This window comes from Furipterus horrens, unplaced genomic scaffold, assembly GCF_987537825.1.
Source record: "Furipterus horrens unplaced genomic scaffold, mFurHor1.1.pri manual_scaffold_3, whole genome shotgun sequence".
Taxonomy (NCBI): domain Eukaryota; kingdom Metazoa; phylum Chordata; class Mammalia; order Chiroptera; family Furipteridae; genus Furipterus; species Furipterus horrens.
The window spans coordinates 206,430,105-206,447,639 of NW_028327173.1; the positions used below are offsets into that span (position 1 = coordinate 206,430,105).

Genomic DNA, 17,535 nt, shown 5'->3' on the forward strand with positions numbered 1-17,535 from the left:
CTCCCACTGAGCCGTTAGTCCTAGAATGCTAGTCCCACGGGATGTTCTCGGGGGGAAGAAAAGGAAGCCCTTTGTCCAATTTACGGAGTATGTTTAAAGAAGTTAGAACTTGAACTTCACCGTCCGCATTCGACCCCTTCCCACCCTCTTCCCGCCGTCCCTTCCATCAGCCTGTGCGGCGCTTCGTCGCGCGTCCTCATTCGAAGATCGAAGGGATATTGGAGTCGCGCCCGGTTCGGGGGTGCGGAGAAGGCTCCCGGGTCCCACCCCAGGGAGAGATCGGGGGCCGGGAAACCCAGTCTCAGGGAAACTGCGGCTGAAAGAGCCACGCCGCCACTCGCAGGGGTCACTGCCGCCGTCGTGTCCTGGAGGGCGGCTTTATCCATCAGTCCGTACTGTGCTGGAAAGTGACATTAACTCCTGTCCCGGCACTGGCGGTGCTCGTCCCCCCCTGCGAATCGATTCATTCCACATGCCTGCGCGTAGGCATCGGAGGACCAAGCAGCCGCCTCGGGGGAAGGTGGGTCCTAGCGCCACTGCTGCGCCCTCTGCACCTGCTCCGCTAAGCACCCCGCACACACGATCACTCTCCACGGGAATGAGGTTTATTCTCACTCTGCAGAGTAGTAGGAAGAGGCTGGGGAACCTGTCACAACCCCAAGGCACCGACCCCCGTGGCCGCGTTCTGAGCCCCGCTCTCGGGCGGCACGCGGGCCTGCCCCAGTCCCCTCCAAGCACCTCCACAGGCGCCATTCGAGGGGAGGCGCAGCCGCCGCGACCTCAGGCGACACGAACCGCGGGACCTCACAATGCGCCGGAAGTGGCTCCTCGCGGTCCCAGGGCCTCCCCAGGATCCTTCCCCGCGCCGTCTGAGCCGAGTCACCCCCGTTCCCGACGGAAGCGTCTCCGCTCCACGGACGACCCCCAACCCGAAGCCTCCCGCATCATTCCCACGTGACGCATAGTACCCCCAGCAAAATCGTGACGGGATTGGGGCCGAGATTGCACGATTGTCGGTCAACTCACAAACTACTTTTCCCGTGAGGCCTCGCGGCTCCGGGCGGCTTCTGCGCAGGCGCGCGCAGGGCGTGCGTGGTGGCGTCAGCGGTTCTAGAACGTTGCTGTGGTAGCGCTCGGGCGCCATGTTAGGACGAAGGGGAAGGAGGAGAAGCGCTTAAAGCGGCGGGAGTGGGTGCGGGAGTGGGGTTGGACCCAGGGCTGCGGCAGGCCCCCCTCCCTCCCGCCTCAGTGGATCATGCCCAGGGCGGCAGCGGCGGCGGTTGCGGGGGGGAAGTGACTGGGCGGTGCCGGCGCAGGAAACGATGCCGTTGTAAGTAATTTGTATTCTGTTTTCTCTCGCACGCCGGCCGGGCCTTGGGGGGCGTTCGGGGAGGGGGTCGGGAGGAGGAGGGGGTGGCGCGCGGGCCGGGCCCTCGCCTCCTGGGGGCGGCCGGCGGGCTGGGGCTCTTCCTGTTTCCGCACCCACTCAGTGCCGCACTTCCCCTTGCGCTCGCTCCCCACTTGCCCCGCCGCTTCCTGGCCTCGGCGGCCGCCGGGCCGGGGGCCTTCCCCTTCCGGAGGAGCCGGGGGACCTCCAGCCCCAGCGCTCGCGCTCCTCCGCCCCGGCCGAAAGCCCGGCGCTGCGCCCGGCGGCGGCGGCGGCGGGGAAGGGAGGCCCCGCCGCTCGCGGGGTCCGCACGTGGCGCTCGCGCTCGCCCGCCGCGCCTCCCGGGGCGTCTCGCCGCCCCAGCTCCCTGCCTGCCCCCGCCGAGTCCCTGCCGTCCCGTTTCCGAGACGCTCAAACCGGGCGCCGGGGCCTTGGGCACTGGTTGGAAAGCACCGATCCGAGCGCTGAGCCCGGCTGCGTGAGCCCTTCCTCCCCCGCCCCAGCCTTCCGCGGTCGTTCCGCCCCCGGGACGGCGGCACCGGCCAGGCACCCCCCCCCCCCCGCCGCCCCCGAGACGCGGCAGGTGCGGTGCCGCTCGCCCCGTTCGGTTTTGATGCCGCAGGATCGCCACCAGCTGCCGTCTCCCCGCCCCTCGGTGCTGCTCGGCATTCGTCCGATTGCGGACCGGACGCTGTCCGTCTGCGCCTTCTAACCGCACGGGCCTGCGTTTCACGCCGTGCCCCTCCCGCCGCCCCGGGCTTGGAGAGACGTGGGAGTTTTCCCTTTTCCCCCGGTAGCCTGAGATGTGACTGTAGGAACCGTCGTCGGGATGGGAGGGTCACAGCCTGTTTTCCGCGTTTATACAGCAGGGTGAGGCCTGCGTCGTGAGCCTGCGTGTCTCCCGTTTGTGAAGATCTCAGAGTAGGAACGGCTCTGGGGTTTCTTTGTAGCCCCCACGCGAAGCACGTCATCGACGATCCAAGCGTTACTTCAATGCACAATAAAGGCCTTATGATTTCTAGACACCTGTCTTAACCCGGGATTTTTTTTTTTTTTTTTTTTAAGTAAAGACAGTTTCTTGTCTGCATCTATTACCGATGATAGTTTTACACGTTTTATTTATACAGGGTGGGCCAAAGTAGGTTTACAGCTGTAAGTACGCAGAAGAGTTTATTCCTGCGTTATTACTTGGTAAGGGTTGTGTTTTTCATACAAGCAAACTACTTTGGCCCACCCTGTATATGAGTGTACATACGTGTACATGTATGTGTGTGTGTGTGTCTTTACAGGTGAGGCTCTGACATTGACACAGGCTTTAAGGACATTATTGCATTTTGCATAATATTTTAAAAAGGAATTTCATACTCCTTTCTCCTCACCAAAGCCCCGTCATTTCAAGAGGCTTATCAACATTTCTGTAATGAGAATGTTTGTTAGTTTTAATTAAATACGCAGACTAAGGTCTTAGAATCTGCAGGATCCCCGTTAATTGATTCATCCTTTCACAGAAAGCTAAAAAAGGGCACCAGGAGGGCCAGGCCTAAGCAAGACTTTGGTGGCCTTTTTCAGTTCAGCAGCGATCAAAATAAGCAGTGTTTGCAGTGGTGCCATGGGGCTGCCTTGTGTCTGATGTTTTTATTGCTGCTTTTGGAAAGGGGGCTTCTCTTTCTGATAATCATGTGTTAAAAATTGATCGTGATAGGAAACGTAAGCCTTAAAAGGCTTTACTGAGGAAATAAATCAAGTAATAATTGTTTTATTTCTAGAAATTAACATCCCTTTCATACCTACTTTTTCGAAACTTATTTTGAGGTGGGAGGTATACATTTCCTCTGAAGACCGAAGAGCTTCAAATTCTTTGACAGTTCACATGTATAAGATGGAAGACAGAGTCAGGACAACAAATTTATGCGTGGATATGGCCTTCCCAGTGTTTCTTGAAATGTGAACAATGTGGCCAGTTTTTCATTGGCTCTCCCTCTAATTTTTCGCCCTAAGTGCAGCAGAAAGACCAAAGCCTGCCTAGTTTAATGGGACCTTTTTCCTCATTAACTTGCTTTGTTTTCTATGTTCTGGTGTTGCACTGACATTAATTTTGTTTCTTTGATGTTTTGAATTGTCATTTCCAGGCTGTAGTGTGTTTGACTCCCTTTCATTTCTGGTGTGCCTATCCTGTCAGACGTGGGCAGGGTTGGGTCACAGAACCTAGGCGAGTTGTTAGGATGGACCGAATGGCCCAAACCAAAATAGATTCTTGAAGTCGAGGTCATTATAAAACATCGTGAACAAGTGTTCATGTTTTGTCTGAAAATTATATGTAATTGCATATATAATTTTGAAAGACTTGTATGATTTAAGAACTAGGGTGATGAAAGCTCCCAACACTTTCGATAGTAGTGGGGTTCATTAATAGTTTCTCACATAGGGAGGACTGACAGTTTGGGCTGTGTGATTCCTTCCGGGGGGGCGGGGGGGCCTGTCCTGTGTATTGTAAGGTGTTTAACAGCATCCCTGACCTGCACCTGCTAGATTTCAGAAGCCCCACCCTCCATGTGCCCCAGTAGTGGTGACCAGAAAAGACTCCGGCTACTGCAGAATGCGCTCTGGGGCAGAATCTTGGTGAGAATCGCTACATGAGTACTGAGTGTAATGCCCGTAAGGAAACTGTTCAGGTTTTTGCCCTGATCCGGGCTGGTCAGATTATTTGCATCAGCTTAGTTGCGGCTATCACACTTGAGGAGACTTGAAGAGAACCAGGTTCAGGGACCTAGCGTTCACGCCACGTTCCTAGACTGCTGTGGAAGTTACTGGAGGAGATATTTAGCAAGACGTGGGGGACACAGGAGCTCTTCTCCCCGGTATTTGTGGGCTGGCACGAAAAAAGGGATTGGAGCCGTTTCCTGTAGTCATTGCAGGTACAGTTGGGACCCGTTGGTGGATAGTAATGCTGTGTGTAGCAGCGGCTCTCAGCTGTGGACTGCTGGGGGGTATGGACCCCTGAGGCCTTTCAGGGGGCACGGAACGTCCGAACTTGGCGCTGAGATGGGTCCTCTCACCCTAGAGCAGTGGTTCTCAGCCTTCCTCATGCCGCGACCCTTTCATACAGCTCCTCATGCTGCGGTGACCCCCAACCATAAAGTTATTTTCATTGCTACTTCATAACTGTAATTTTGCTACTGTTATGAATCATAGTGTAAATATCTGATATGCAGGATGGATTTTCATTGTTACAAATTGAACATAACGCAGTGATTCATCACAGAAACTATGTAATTATATAGGTGTTTTCTGATGGTCTTAGGCGACCCCTGTGAAAGGGTCGTTCAAGCCCCAAAGGGGTTGTGACCCACAGGTTGAGCACCGCTGCTCTAGACACTTGCTCCAGGGGTGCAGCTCCTGGCTTAGGAGGAAGGAGTCAGGGCAGGGCCGCACAGTGTCCTCGCAGTCCCTGTGTTGCTTCACTGCGCACACAGGTGAAAACGAGTCCTTGATGACGCAGTAATGTAATTGTACTAACCCTTAACCCTTGAGTTTGTCGTTTAAATACGCTGTGATAGAACGGGACATGCGTGTACAGCTGTACGTATACTGGAAAGTAGAGTGGCTGCTTTGAGGACACGTGTGTGAGTGTTTGACTTGTGGCCGAAGCCAGTGCTTTCTCGTGGAGCGCTGCTTGTACCTGAAAGAGCTAGTGGTGACCTATGGGTGTTCACATTGACTGTTCAGCACTCACCTGAAAATGAAGCGAGCCTGCATCTTTAAGGAAAATAACAGTGTTTGTGGCCAGTGATAAAATTTGAGCTTTCAAGCAAAAATTAGGATTTGGAAAGCTCATTTCTGCAGTTTTAAGCTTAACAGCATCCCAGCAATGTAAAATGTTTCTAATTAGGTCGGTGGTGATATTAATAAATATAGTTTTCTTAAAGATTTCATTAATTTATTTTCAGAGAGAGGGGATGGGAAGAAGAAAGAGAGAAACATGGATTGGTTGCCTCTCACATGCCCCTAGCTGGGGACCCAGCCTGCAACCCAGGCATGTGCCTTGATTGGGAATCGAACCAGCAACCTTTAGATTCCCAGGCTGGTGCTCAAGCCACTGAGCCACATCAGCCAGGAAATTTTTTTTTTTTTGATAGTGTATAAAAATGTATCAACATTTGGAGGGTATGTATAATTCAGTGAACCCACGTTTTCCAAATCACCAATCATGGTGTAGTAACATTGTCTGTGGGTAAAGGTACATTCGGAGTGCAAGACAGACCAGTGGGTTTTAGTGCAGCAGAGCACCAAGGCTTTATTGATCTGGTTTCAGCTTTCATACTGTGACTAATCTTGCTGAAATGACCACTGGCGGAGTTTTGGTGTAGTATCAAGAAGAATATCCACAATTATTTGAAAAGGTTATTAAAATATTCTCTTCCTGTTATAAAGGCATGGTGCTAGGTCTTGTAAGTGTCTACAAAAACAGCTATTGAAAGGGATTGAATGCAGAAGCAGTTATGGGAATTCAGCTGTCTTTGATTAAGCCAGAATTAGAGATTTGGAAAAAAATGTAAAACAGTGCCATGTTTCTTACTGTATTTTTATTTTGGAAAAACAGTTGCTTTAAAAGAAGTTGTGCCTGCTTCCATGTAAGCGAGTAAACGTGGAAGAAATCTCCCAGTTACTATTTCCAGTGCAGTAGTGGCGGCAGGCGTAGCCCATAGGACAGAAGCTCCAGCGGGTCCTCGGTACATTTTCAGAGCTGCGCGAGGGTCTGAACCGCTGCGGTGTGCCAACAGCTCACCGCGGCCCCTCGCCGCCCTTTCCAGTGCTGGTGTCGGGCAGCGTCTCTGGTGGGTTTTAAACTGAGCCTGGAGGAAAGGACACCTGATTTAAAGACATTTTTGGTTGGCAGTGAAAAACAATGCATTAGGTAATTGCTAAGGAAGATAACGGCTGAGAGATTTTGATTCTTAGATTTTAGGGTTTAGATACTTTGTAATTAATTTTTGCTGCTTAATGAAATGTTGATTATGGTTTTGAAATGTATTTCACCTTAAGCATGTTTTTAGTTCACTTTTTTCCACAGAGAAGTTGGGAAGTAAGGTATTCGACTTGAGTAAATTTATGAGCCTATTCAGTCTGTCCCCCATAATTCCTGCCATCCCTTAGGCAACAGCCTTCTGGCTTGATAACGTAGGACATATAATTAAGAAAAATATATTCACTAGAATATTGCATTGGTTGATAACTAAGCCACCTTGAAGTTAATATAGAATTAAATTTCACCTTCAGTTGCATCTAAGCAAGTTTATAAAAGCTATTTGCAGGTAAAATGAGACAATTTGGATTCTTAGCTGTTTCTCATTTTTGGTGGGGTAGGAGGCATGTCTTTTATTCTGTATGTCCGATGTTTTCAGTATTCAGCAGCTTTTAAATGCACAAAATCAGTTTACAATTCACAGAACAACAGCATTTGGAGAAGGCATTAGTTCTCCTTAAAGATGCTTAAACTGAGGCTCAAAGTAGTCACGTGTCCAAGGAGTTTAGGGTGCTAAGTTGTAGACTGGCCCTTAATTCAACTCTGGGTTCCAGCCTCGTCCTTTCTCCATCACCCATGAGCCTTGTCCGGAACTGTTTGATCAGCTCAGTTGGAGTCTTTTGATACAGCTCAAGTAGAATTAATTTTCAATATAAAGTTTTGTGTGTGTGTGTGTGTAGAACATATGAATCTTAAAGTCTTTAAATTAATAACACTACTTATTTATAGTATACATAAACCATAACACATTATAGAACCTTAGATCTTAGTATGTACTTTTAGTGGCTGTTTACTTAAAGCCATGCACAGATTTACCAGTTACAATCTCCATTTTGTGACTGCTGCTTTCTGGGGGAAAGGTGTTATTTTATTTTTTATTTTTAAAGATTTTATTTATTTTTAGACAGAGGAGGAAACATTGATTGGTTGCCTCTCATTCACACCCTGCCCAGGGACCAAACCCACATCCCAGGCACGTCCCCTGATAAGGACTCAAACCGGCGACCCTTCTTGTGGGAGGATGCCCAGCCAACTGAACCACACCGGTCAGGGGTGTTTGTTATTTTTAAATCTTTGGATTGTACGTCTGCAAAATTATAAAGCATTCTCATCTGTGGAATTTTAAGGCTTGAGAAAGAAAAAACTTAGGATTTTATTTTATTTTTTATCTTTCTCTTCTGTCACAGAATTATCTTTTAAATTCACATTCCCTCTATCCTTTGTCCAGAAACCAGCTCCTTGAAATTTATGGTAGTTTTTATAGCTTGGGGTTAAGAATAGAGTTGCCATTTTAATCATAAGGAACATCTAAGTTGCATTTTCTGGAGTTAATGTGTGTAATACTATGTTCTAATATATTTCTGACTATTCCTTTTTGATACATTCTTATACTTCTTCAGATTCTCTACTTTATTTACTTTCCTTCATTTTCAAGTGTTCTTGGCAGATTGGTGCAGGAGTGCTGTGGTTGTCTGGGGTTGTCCTACTGCTAGCCCCTCTGGAGACAGAGCAGAGAGGGGTGGGAAGTGCCTGAAGGAAAAATAATCTGCTCTGTTACAATGGAATTACAAGTACCCTTTTCCTGTCTGATTAACCTTGACTTTCCAAAGTGTGGCCTAGTGATTCATCATAATTTACTCCCCTTCAGCATAAACTCTTAGTTCATCTGTGTCTGAACCTCTGCTGCTGCTTTCTGAATATTGGCTGGACGATCCACCTGGCATACATACATCCTTTAAGAACATAATTAGGTTCTGAATGTATTTAGTGCCACTTACACAGAACACATGACAGGTGAGTCAGCCATCCTTAGAATAGTTTCGTAGCAAATAAATACATTGTCTTGGCTGTATGACTGACTCTAAACTATTAGTAAAATTAAAATATGTCAAAACTTATTGTGAAACAGATTTGTACTATTTCTGTTAAGAATTAATGTTTGATACACATTCACAGAGCTTAGAGAGATCCCTTCTTCCTTTTCTATCAGTGTCCTTTTTTTCCTGCTTAATCCGAATGGGCACGTTACACTTAAGTTGAAGGCTTTTAAACAGCAAATTATACTTTGGCGAATTGTTACATTAGGTAAGTTACTGTGATTTACCCGATTGTTTCCAAGGAACAGTATCAGGCTTTCAGGTTTAACTCAACTAAAACTACAAAGAAATGATCAGATGCTTTCTGTTGGCTGGTAGCTACATACTTTGAGGCAGTTGACCCTGTTAATACCATGGGCCACAACACATACCAAATGTCCAATATGAGGAGGCAGGGATTTATCAACAGGATGAGCTTTGTTTAAATTGGGCTGGAACGGCATTAGATATTTACTGTTTGGGAAAGCACCATTGGTTATTTGTTGTCCTTTTTTTTGTATTAGTTACCTCCCTAGACTGCCGTCCCCTCCCTCCCTTCCAGTCATTTAAAGCACACACCTCTTTCACTTCTTCCTTCTGAAGAGGGTTGACTTTTTGTTTCTGTGGTATTTTAAGCTTTTACTTCGCACTTACCCGTTGTTTGAGGTTCTGAATCCCAGACCACACCTGGCAGTCACTGAGAACAGAAGCTGCGTTTGTAGTCCTGATGTTAGCATTGTCTTTCATTCGTATTTACGAATTCAGTAAATTTCATTTTAAATATTTATTACACCATACTTTTGTCAAAAAAGTAAGTTAAATGAGAAAAAGGTGCCTTTAGGAAAATTGGATTCTTGATGTTTGATCACCTGGAATGCCTTAGCACAGTGGTTCTCAACCTGTGGGTCACGACCCCTTTGGGGGTCAAATGACCCTTTCACAGGGGTCTCCTAAGACCATTGGAAAACACATATATAATTACCTATTGTTTTTGTGATTAATCACTATGCTTTAATTATGTTCAATTTGTAACAATGAAAATACAGCCTGCCTATCAGATATTTACATTACGATTCATAACAGTAGCAAAATGACAGTCATGAAGTAGCAACAAAAATGAATTTATGGTTGGGGATCACCACCGCATGAGGAACTGTATTAAAGGGTCGCGGCGTTAGGAAGGCTGAGAACCACTGCCGTAACAGGTTCCTGGAGCAATAAATAAAGCGTGATGTGCTTTAAATTTGCTAATTCTAATCACAGAGTATTGTACTGGAAATTTTGTTTATAAAGTCTTATTTTATTATACGTCTAAAAAATTGTTTCGATTAGCATAAACTGGGTTTTTAGCTAATAATAAAAAACATTACTTAATTGTTTTAAATTGCGCATTTGCTTGGTGTCCCGTTCTGCCAGGGGGGGATTTTGGCCTCCTTATTATCCCTGACTTAACCTAGTGGGCAGCAGTAGGATTAGATTTTCATCTTTTGTATGACATCATTAATATTTGTTTTTAAGAATGATTTTAACAAATTGAAACAAATTTATAAAATAGAAAGTGAAAAATGCCCATCTCATTTCTGCTCGGTGTGTTTCTGTGTGCATACAAACAGGTAATTTTTAAAAGTAGAAGACTGTCGTGGAAGATATATAGAGGCACTTCAGCTTCTGTGCATAGAGGGTAGGATTAGAGTCAGATGCCTGGGCTCATACCCTAGTTCGGTGAGGTTAGGTGAAAGCCCTTTGTTTTTCTCTCTTTAGTCTTCTTCATCTGTAAAATGGAGAGAGCTAAGGGAGTTCTTAGAACAATTGGGAATAATGTAGTGCTTTACACACTACCTGGAATATGTTTAATAAGTACCGGCTATTACCATAATTATATTCTACAGCTTTTTACCTGACATTGTGGGTATCTATCCATACAACTTATATGTAATAACTACCTCGTTCTTTTTATATCACCCAATACATTGTGAGAATGTACTGTAACAAACCAGGTCTGTATTAATGGTATTTAGGTGGTTTCCAGTTTGTTATGTATTGTGTACAGTGCTCCAATGAATAACCTGGGACACCTTTTGTATGATTCTTATGAAAAGGGTCAAATTCCAGTACCTGTGGGGTCAAAAGAGGCATTCATTTGCAAATAGCCGGTCTGCCCCTCTATAGGAAATAACCCAGGACACTGCTCATTTAGAGCTTCTTGTTGCTGTACAGCTTCTGGGGACCAGGTCCATACTTGGCCTGTCATCTAGTCCATAGCACCCGTACCCAAGGAGTGGGCAGAGATTAGAATTTTTGTGTAGTATTTTATATATTAGAGTATGATTTAAGTAGAATATGTCGTCTACTTCAGGGCCTTCAGCTTGAGTCCTGTGTCCTGGGATTTTTGTATGATAGATGCTAGAACTGAAGTTGCTAGACATAAACTTCAGGAGTTGATGTATGGCCCTGGCTGGTGTGGCTTGGTGGGTTGAGTGTCAGCCTGTGAACCGAAAGATTGCTAGTTCGAATCCCAGTCAGGGCACATGCCTGGATTGCGGGCCAAGTCCTCAGTTGGGGGCTTGTGATAGGCAAATGATGGATATATCTCTCGCACATCGATGTTTCTCTGCCTCTCTTTCTCCCTTCTACCCTTCTCTCTAAAAATAAAATCTCTTTTAAAAATAAAAATTTGTATGTTCATTTTTAGTTTTGATGAATATTGCCAGATTGCTTTTTAAACTGATGCACCAAGTTCACTTTCATTATAATGTATAAGTGTGCTCATTTTCTTACTCCATTGCCAACATTGGAGGTTTATAATAAGTTTTTTTTTTTTATCAGCTATCCATCAACTTTGTTTTTCTCCAGTGTAGCAGAAAATGGTTGTCTTAATTTGCTTCCCTGATTTGCAGTGAAACTGTGTGTGTGTGTGTGTGTGTGTGTGTGTGTGTGTGTGAGAGAGAGAGAGAGAGAGAGAGAGAGAGAGAGAGAGAGAGAGAGAGAGGGAGGAAGGGAGGAGAGATTTAAGAACTTTATGTATTTAGAAGAGACTATCACTGTTCGGGCCGAGGTTGTATGAATTTTCCTCACTTGTCATTTGCTTTACCTTTGTTCAGGATATATTTTTGCTGTATAGAAGTTGGAGTATTTTTATATAGGAAAATCTGCTTTGTGTTTGGCTTTTGAAATTTGTGTCTTGCTTAAAAGTAGTCCTGAAAATAATCATTTCTGTTAACATTTTGAAATGTCTGTAATTTTTAAATGTTTTGAAATGTATCACGGCATCTGTAATTTAGATTTTACTACATATAACCAAAGCCACTTGAGTATTTCATACATTCTTCATGGACTTGGAGCAGTTATTAGTAATAATACATTCAAAGATTGATCATAGTTTATTTGGATATATGACCACTAAACTACAGTTCACAAATCATAGGCACTTGCACTATTTAAGTCAGCTTTATAATCACTGTACCAGAGAGACTCTTGATATTTCAGAGTGTGCGTCCTGGTCAAGTTGGACCCCTAACCTTGTGAAACAAATATCTAGCTGTAATAAGGAGTCTGTTGTGCTTATTTTTACAAAAATGTTGCTGTTCGTTGTAAATACCCAAATACCCTAATTACAGTCGCCTTGGACAGCCTATCATCAGGGAAGGACAGAGCTCTCTTTTGAGTATTGGTTTAAAAACTTGCCATGTTTGGAAAACTGTGTCACAAATGTCATAGTTTTAAAATTCCTAGTTTACCCAACTTGGAGAAGAGATGTGATAAATCGCAGGCAAATCTACAGAGATACAACTTACCACAATAATTTTAACTAGAGACAGAAGTGAAACCGGAGTAGGAGTGAAAATAGGCCTCTCTGCTTTATCAGATTGCTGTGAATTGAGAGTAGACTTTGCAGAGTTTTCAAGGCTGTTAATGAAAATCTTGGGGGTTTTAAGGAAGCTGTGTTTTAGGAAGAGACTCTTGGTAGCAGCATGGGTGGTGGACTGCATAGCAGAGCAGGAGAAGGAAGAAGCGGGGCCAGAATGCCAAGTGTCAGACCTGGAGTAGCTGGAATGGAATTGTTACATAGGGTGTTGTTAAAATAAATTTAAAAAAAAAAGGAAAATGGACGCGTGCCCTGTGTGCGCTTTCCCCTGATGAAAGTAGGATAAATGTAGTCAAGGAAATACCCCGGGTTATGAGGGAGAGAAGGATTCTGGAAATACTTCAGCGTTGCGCCCTCATGCCCTGCCCTGCACCCCCTGACCTCCAGATGGGGGTGTTTGGCGATCTCTGTGATTCTGAGAGGGCGGGGTCTGTGTGTGTGGGTGTGTGTGTCCTGCTCTGCTCCAGCAAGGAGTGAGGCTGGTGAGCGGGAAGGCGTCGGCCCGTGAGGCGTTCCCATTAAAGGTGGGTGGGAAGGAAGACGGAGGAGAGACGGACAAAGCAGGGGAAGAAAATAGGGCGCCCAGGAAGTTCTTCAAGAAATACAGTGGCCTCTGGGTTTTTGTGGGGTAGAGAACTTGCTAGATTCATGCCAGTTGTGCTCTTAGAATTCAGGCAGTATCCTAAAGGTAAATGCAAATCATGTTTATGAGATGAAAATAAACCAGTTGCTCAAAAGGACAAGTGTTCTTGATATTGAAAGCCAGAAAGGCATTTTAAGGAGCCACGTATACTGGAGCTCTGTATCCAGGTGGTTGTTTTCACATTGTTTCACATATTCGTAGTCTTATTTTTAAAATAGAATAATGATCGAAGAAAACTAAATACTGGTGAAAATGTCTCCAAAGTGATAGACATGAGCAGGTGTCTTAATATGTTCAAGAACGGGAGGAAGAGCTTTCGCATTCTTGGGATGAATAGCTGTCTGGCGCATGGTTCCAGAAGAGAGTCTGTAGAGGAGAATCCTTCAAATTACCCAACATTGGACTGTGTATTCTTGTTTTGCTAGTAACTGATTTATTTTCATCTCGTGGTTAATGTTTCTTCTTGGGACATTTTGGAAATTCAAAGCACCTGGCAGCCTGGAATTTCGAGCCCTGCCACTTTTTATTAAGTCATTTATATTGGAGGTACAGCTATCTTCTGTTTCTTTCCTTTTGTTTGGTTGTGATTTATTTTGATTTTATGTGTTCTTTCTTGAATTAATATATGCTCTGTATGTATACTTCAGTTAGATATATGTTCTTTACGTTTGCATATATAAATATGTGCTTTATATGTCCTTTCTTGACTTAGATGGGACAAATGTGGTTTTGTCCTAGATTATATGACTACATTTTGAAGTAAATAAAAATTTATGATTTGCATATGATTTGTTTCCCCATCAAAGTGTTAATGTGGAAACTAATGTAGACATCAACATTTGTTTTTCAAATCAGAGGGAACAAACTTGGTGTGAATTCAGAAATCGAAGTCTGTATCCTGGTATTTTGGTAATGTAGTTGAAGTAGACAGGCTTTCCAGTCATTGTGTTTGTGTGATAGTGGGAAACAGGAATATTTGAGAAAGAAAAAAGTGGGAAATAGAAGTGAGGAATGCTGACCCCACAGAGGTCCAAACTCAACTGGTATTGAATCACTTCAGAAAGGCAAAGGATGCAGAGAAACATATTACTTGCTCAAAACAACAACAACAAAAAAACTGTAGTGTAAAGGTTTATTACTTAAAGCTTAGAAAACATGAATTCGTTTACACTTAGCTTGAACGCTTTCTTTGCTTGAACCAGTTCTATCTGGAATGAACTTTTATGTTTTCATTTCTGCCTCCACTCAAGTTAAAATTATTTGTAAAAGTATTCAAAATCTTGGGGTAGTAATGAAGGGCTATAGTTTACTTGGAGAAGCTTAGGCAGCAGTGAACAATACAAGAGAATGTAATTACTCTGAGATGTATGGGAAGTGTGCTTTTTCACACTTAATACCTAACTTCTCTGAAGTCTATTTAAGAATGTGGTGTGACGAGGATTATGAAGTGACTAGTTTTGAGGACCACCTTTTTGATGTCAGTTGTAAGGACCCTGATGATTATTTGTTGATTGATGATAATACGTCTTAACCAAGACATTGTGAATGCACTTACACTTAAGTTAATTTATGTATTTTAAGCATAGGAGATGCTACATAAATTTGAGAAGTAGAACATTAATGTAAGACAGTTTTCAGCTTAGTGCTCATGGGGATTCCCAGTTCTGAATTAACATCATAGCCATGTATAGCTATGCAGATTAGATTAAAGGAGTAGAGGGAAGTGATCTGACCTGAATTAACTGCTTCAAGTTGTAATAAATCTGATACTTACCTAGTAAAGTTGGCTGTAAAATCTGTTAAAATTGAGACAGTTTATAACTAGATCAGGAAACATTGATTAGATGACATGCAGCCTGCTGGCTAATTAGTAACAGGCAGTATGGGCCTCCTGGCACTCTTAGGTCTGTATTGATTGATTACCAGAAGACTAAAGACAAAGCACAGTCCAGTGGTCCCAGTATAAACCAGAACCCAGTGGGTAGGTGGTAAATGCATAATGGTATTTACCTGCCTAGGATTCTTCGATTTGGCATGTTAATTGCTTAAGTAAATAGATTATTACACTTTTATTTTCAAAAGAAAAATGTGCCCTGGCTTGTGTGGCTCAGTGGATTGAGCGCCGACCTGTGAACTAAAAGATCTGCAGTTTCATTCCCGGTCGGGGCACAGGCCTGGGCTGCGGGCCAGGTCCCCTGCTGGGGGCGCGTGAGAGGCAGCCACGCATCGATGTCTCTCCCTCTCCTCCTCCCTCTCATACCCTCTCTCCAAAAATAAATAAATAAAATATATTTTTTTAAAAGAAAAATATATTTAGAACTTAAAATAAAGATAGGGGTGTGTGTGTGTTAAGGAACAGAATTTGGGAGAAATAACTGATCCAGGTACTTCCCTTAGCCCCTATCTGGCTTTGTATGTTATTTGACTTACTAGTTTAAAAATAATAGTTGTGCTACTTATCTTTAGCGTCCTTGCCTATTGAATTATAAATTATTTCAACAGGACGGATAAAAAATATTTACAGCTATCTTAAAATCCTATTAATAAAAATCTGAACTTTTAAAATTGAAAAAAGTTTTAGACTAGCATCATTGTCTGAATGTAAATCTCCTAAAAATTTGTAAAAACCTTAGTGTGAACATAGTTCCCACCTCCCCACCAGGTAATGCTTAGGTCACATGCCCTGTTCCTCTCAGTTCTGTGCATTGTAAGTCACATGTTAAGTTCCACTTGGGAGCTGCTTGTACTGGTAAAACAGTGTTTCTATAGTATATTTGTCATTGGTTTAGAAATAACAACGTAACAGATTTTGGCTCCTTTTTAAGAAGTAAAATTTCTAAGTTTACCTCTTTTCTAAATTGCATTTCCCCCCAGAGGTATGTTCTGGATTCTTACAGTTTTAGATATTTAGATAGTGACTACGTTAAACTCTTTGGAGTGGGAGGAGAAATAATGTTTTCATTTGGTCACTTGCTTTTGGTTGCTTTTATCGTAAGACTAGTAAAATGTCAACCAACTGTGTTTAGAAATGCATTTTGCTAAAGCAGTTTTTTCTAGCCATGCTGATTTGTTTCAAATTGTAGTAATATTTTGGCAGTAATTTTATCCAATGTCATTTGTAGTCCAGTTACAACGCAGGGACCACAACAGACGCTGCCGCCCCAGAAGCACTATGGCATCACCTCTCCCATCAGCCTAGCGGCCCCCAAGGAGACAGACTGCCTGTTCACACAGAAGCTCATTGAGACTCTGAAGCCCTTCGGGGTTTTTGAAGAGGAGGAGGAACTGCAGCGCAGGTACATACATAAAAAAATTATGATTTCTTATTAACATAATTTTGTGGCATTCTCGACTCAGAAAGTCAGAATTATTCTCCCAGATATGTCTGTTTCAAATAAGAGTGATACTTAGAAAAAAACGTTTTTTACCTAGAATGTCATTCTCTTAATTTTTGATGCTTTTGGTTATTATAGTACAGAATTGTCAGGAGAAGGGAGTGCCTTATTCAGTGTAACGGTGCCTCCCTGTGTATATAATAGCTACCTACTATGTATTTTCATTCTGGTAACTTAAACACTGTTTAAAGTTTAGGGAGCCGTCTGTGGAGAAACCTCTGCATTTTAGTAAGTCATGATTTGGAATAACAAACAACTTGATTGATATTTGTTCTATCAACAGGATTTTAATTTTGGGAAAATTAAATAACCTGGTAAAAGAATGGATACGAGAAATCAGTGAAAGCAAGGTAAGGTGACTTGTTTGTATATAAAATAATTTGCCAACTGAACATAGCAGTTGTCTTATGTAACCTGTTCTTGTTTGAGTGGATTTAGTCTTTCCAGGGTAGGGCAAAAGTAGGTTTACAGTTGTTCATACTGAAAATACAATAATTACATAAATAATGCAAGAATAAACTTCTCTGTACTCATAGGTACTCAAAAGTACATGAGTTTATTCTTGTATTATTCTTGTATTATTATTGTAATTTCCATATGAACAATCTAAACCTACTTTTGCCCTCACCCTGTGTATTTTCTTTCTAGTTATTTTGAAAGCAGGACAATCTGAATTGAACTCAGTGATTTTTAAACATTTTTTTAAGTAAGTGCTTTTGGTTGAAATATTTCAAAGCTGAAACTCAGTAATTAATTATACACTTTACTGAAATAGTAGATAGTCCTCTGGAAAGGCGCTTTAAAAATGTGTTTTAAATATTTGAAAATCTGATTACCTTTTTAGGTATCCTGCTACAGCGAATATCTTTTAGGTTTTCAGGTAGTAGACGGTGAAACTGAATATTTAGTTTTTTATGATAACATTTTTGAGTTTCTAATACTTAATTATGAAAAGTCATACACACAACTGTTGAATCCATGACTGGGCTTCTGATAAAGGAAATGTATTCTTAGAATTGTGTGTGGAATTCATTTGACCCATTAAAAAAATAATCTTGAATAGTGATAGTTTTTCCACTACCACTTTTCCAGGTTAGTACCAAATGCACATTTGAGTCAAATTTATAATATTTTTTCCTTAAAACAGTGTGTATGTATTTCAGGTAACTTTAGCAAATGGAGTATTCTTAATTGGGGCTCTATGAATTACCTGTTCCTCATTAATGGAGTATGGTAAAGATGTGATTTTGAAAAGGAAGTTCTTCGAGCTGAGCAAAGGATGTCCAAGTTTTAAGTATTTTTACTCATTTATTGAACTTAGTGTTTCCTTAACCTTGTGTAGAAAACTTAGATTTGTTTTAATGGC

At 42.9% G+C, this 17,535-nt stretch overlaps 1 protein-coding gene across 1 annotated transcript in view; it reads left to right on the forward strand.

Annotated features, from left to right (window-relative positions):
- The first annotated feature begins 1,098 nt into the window (after positions 1-1,098).
- The window catches only part of PAPOLA (poly(A) polymerase alpha), a 58,729-nt gene continuing 42,292 nt past the window's right edge, over positions 1,099-17,535 (forward strand). The window contains exons 1-3 of the mRNA XM_090271371.1: positions 1,099-1,330; positions 15,897-16,070; positions 16,453-16,519. Coding sequence (XP_090127497.1) covers positions 1,323-1,330; positions 15,897-16,070; positions 16,453-16,519 — 249 coding nt within the window. The 5' untranslated portion in view covers positions 1,099-1,322. The remainder of the gene's footprint in view (positions 1,331-15,896; positions 16,071-16,452; positions 16,520-17,535) is intronic.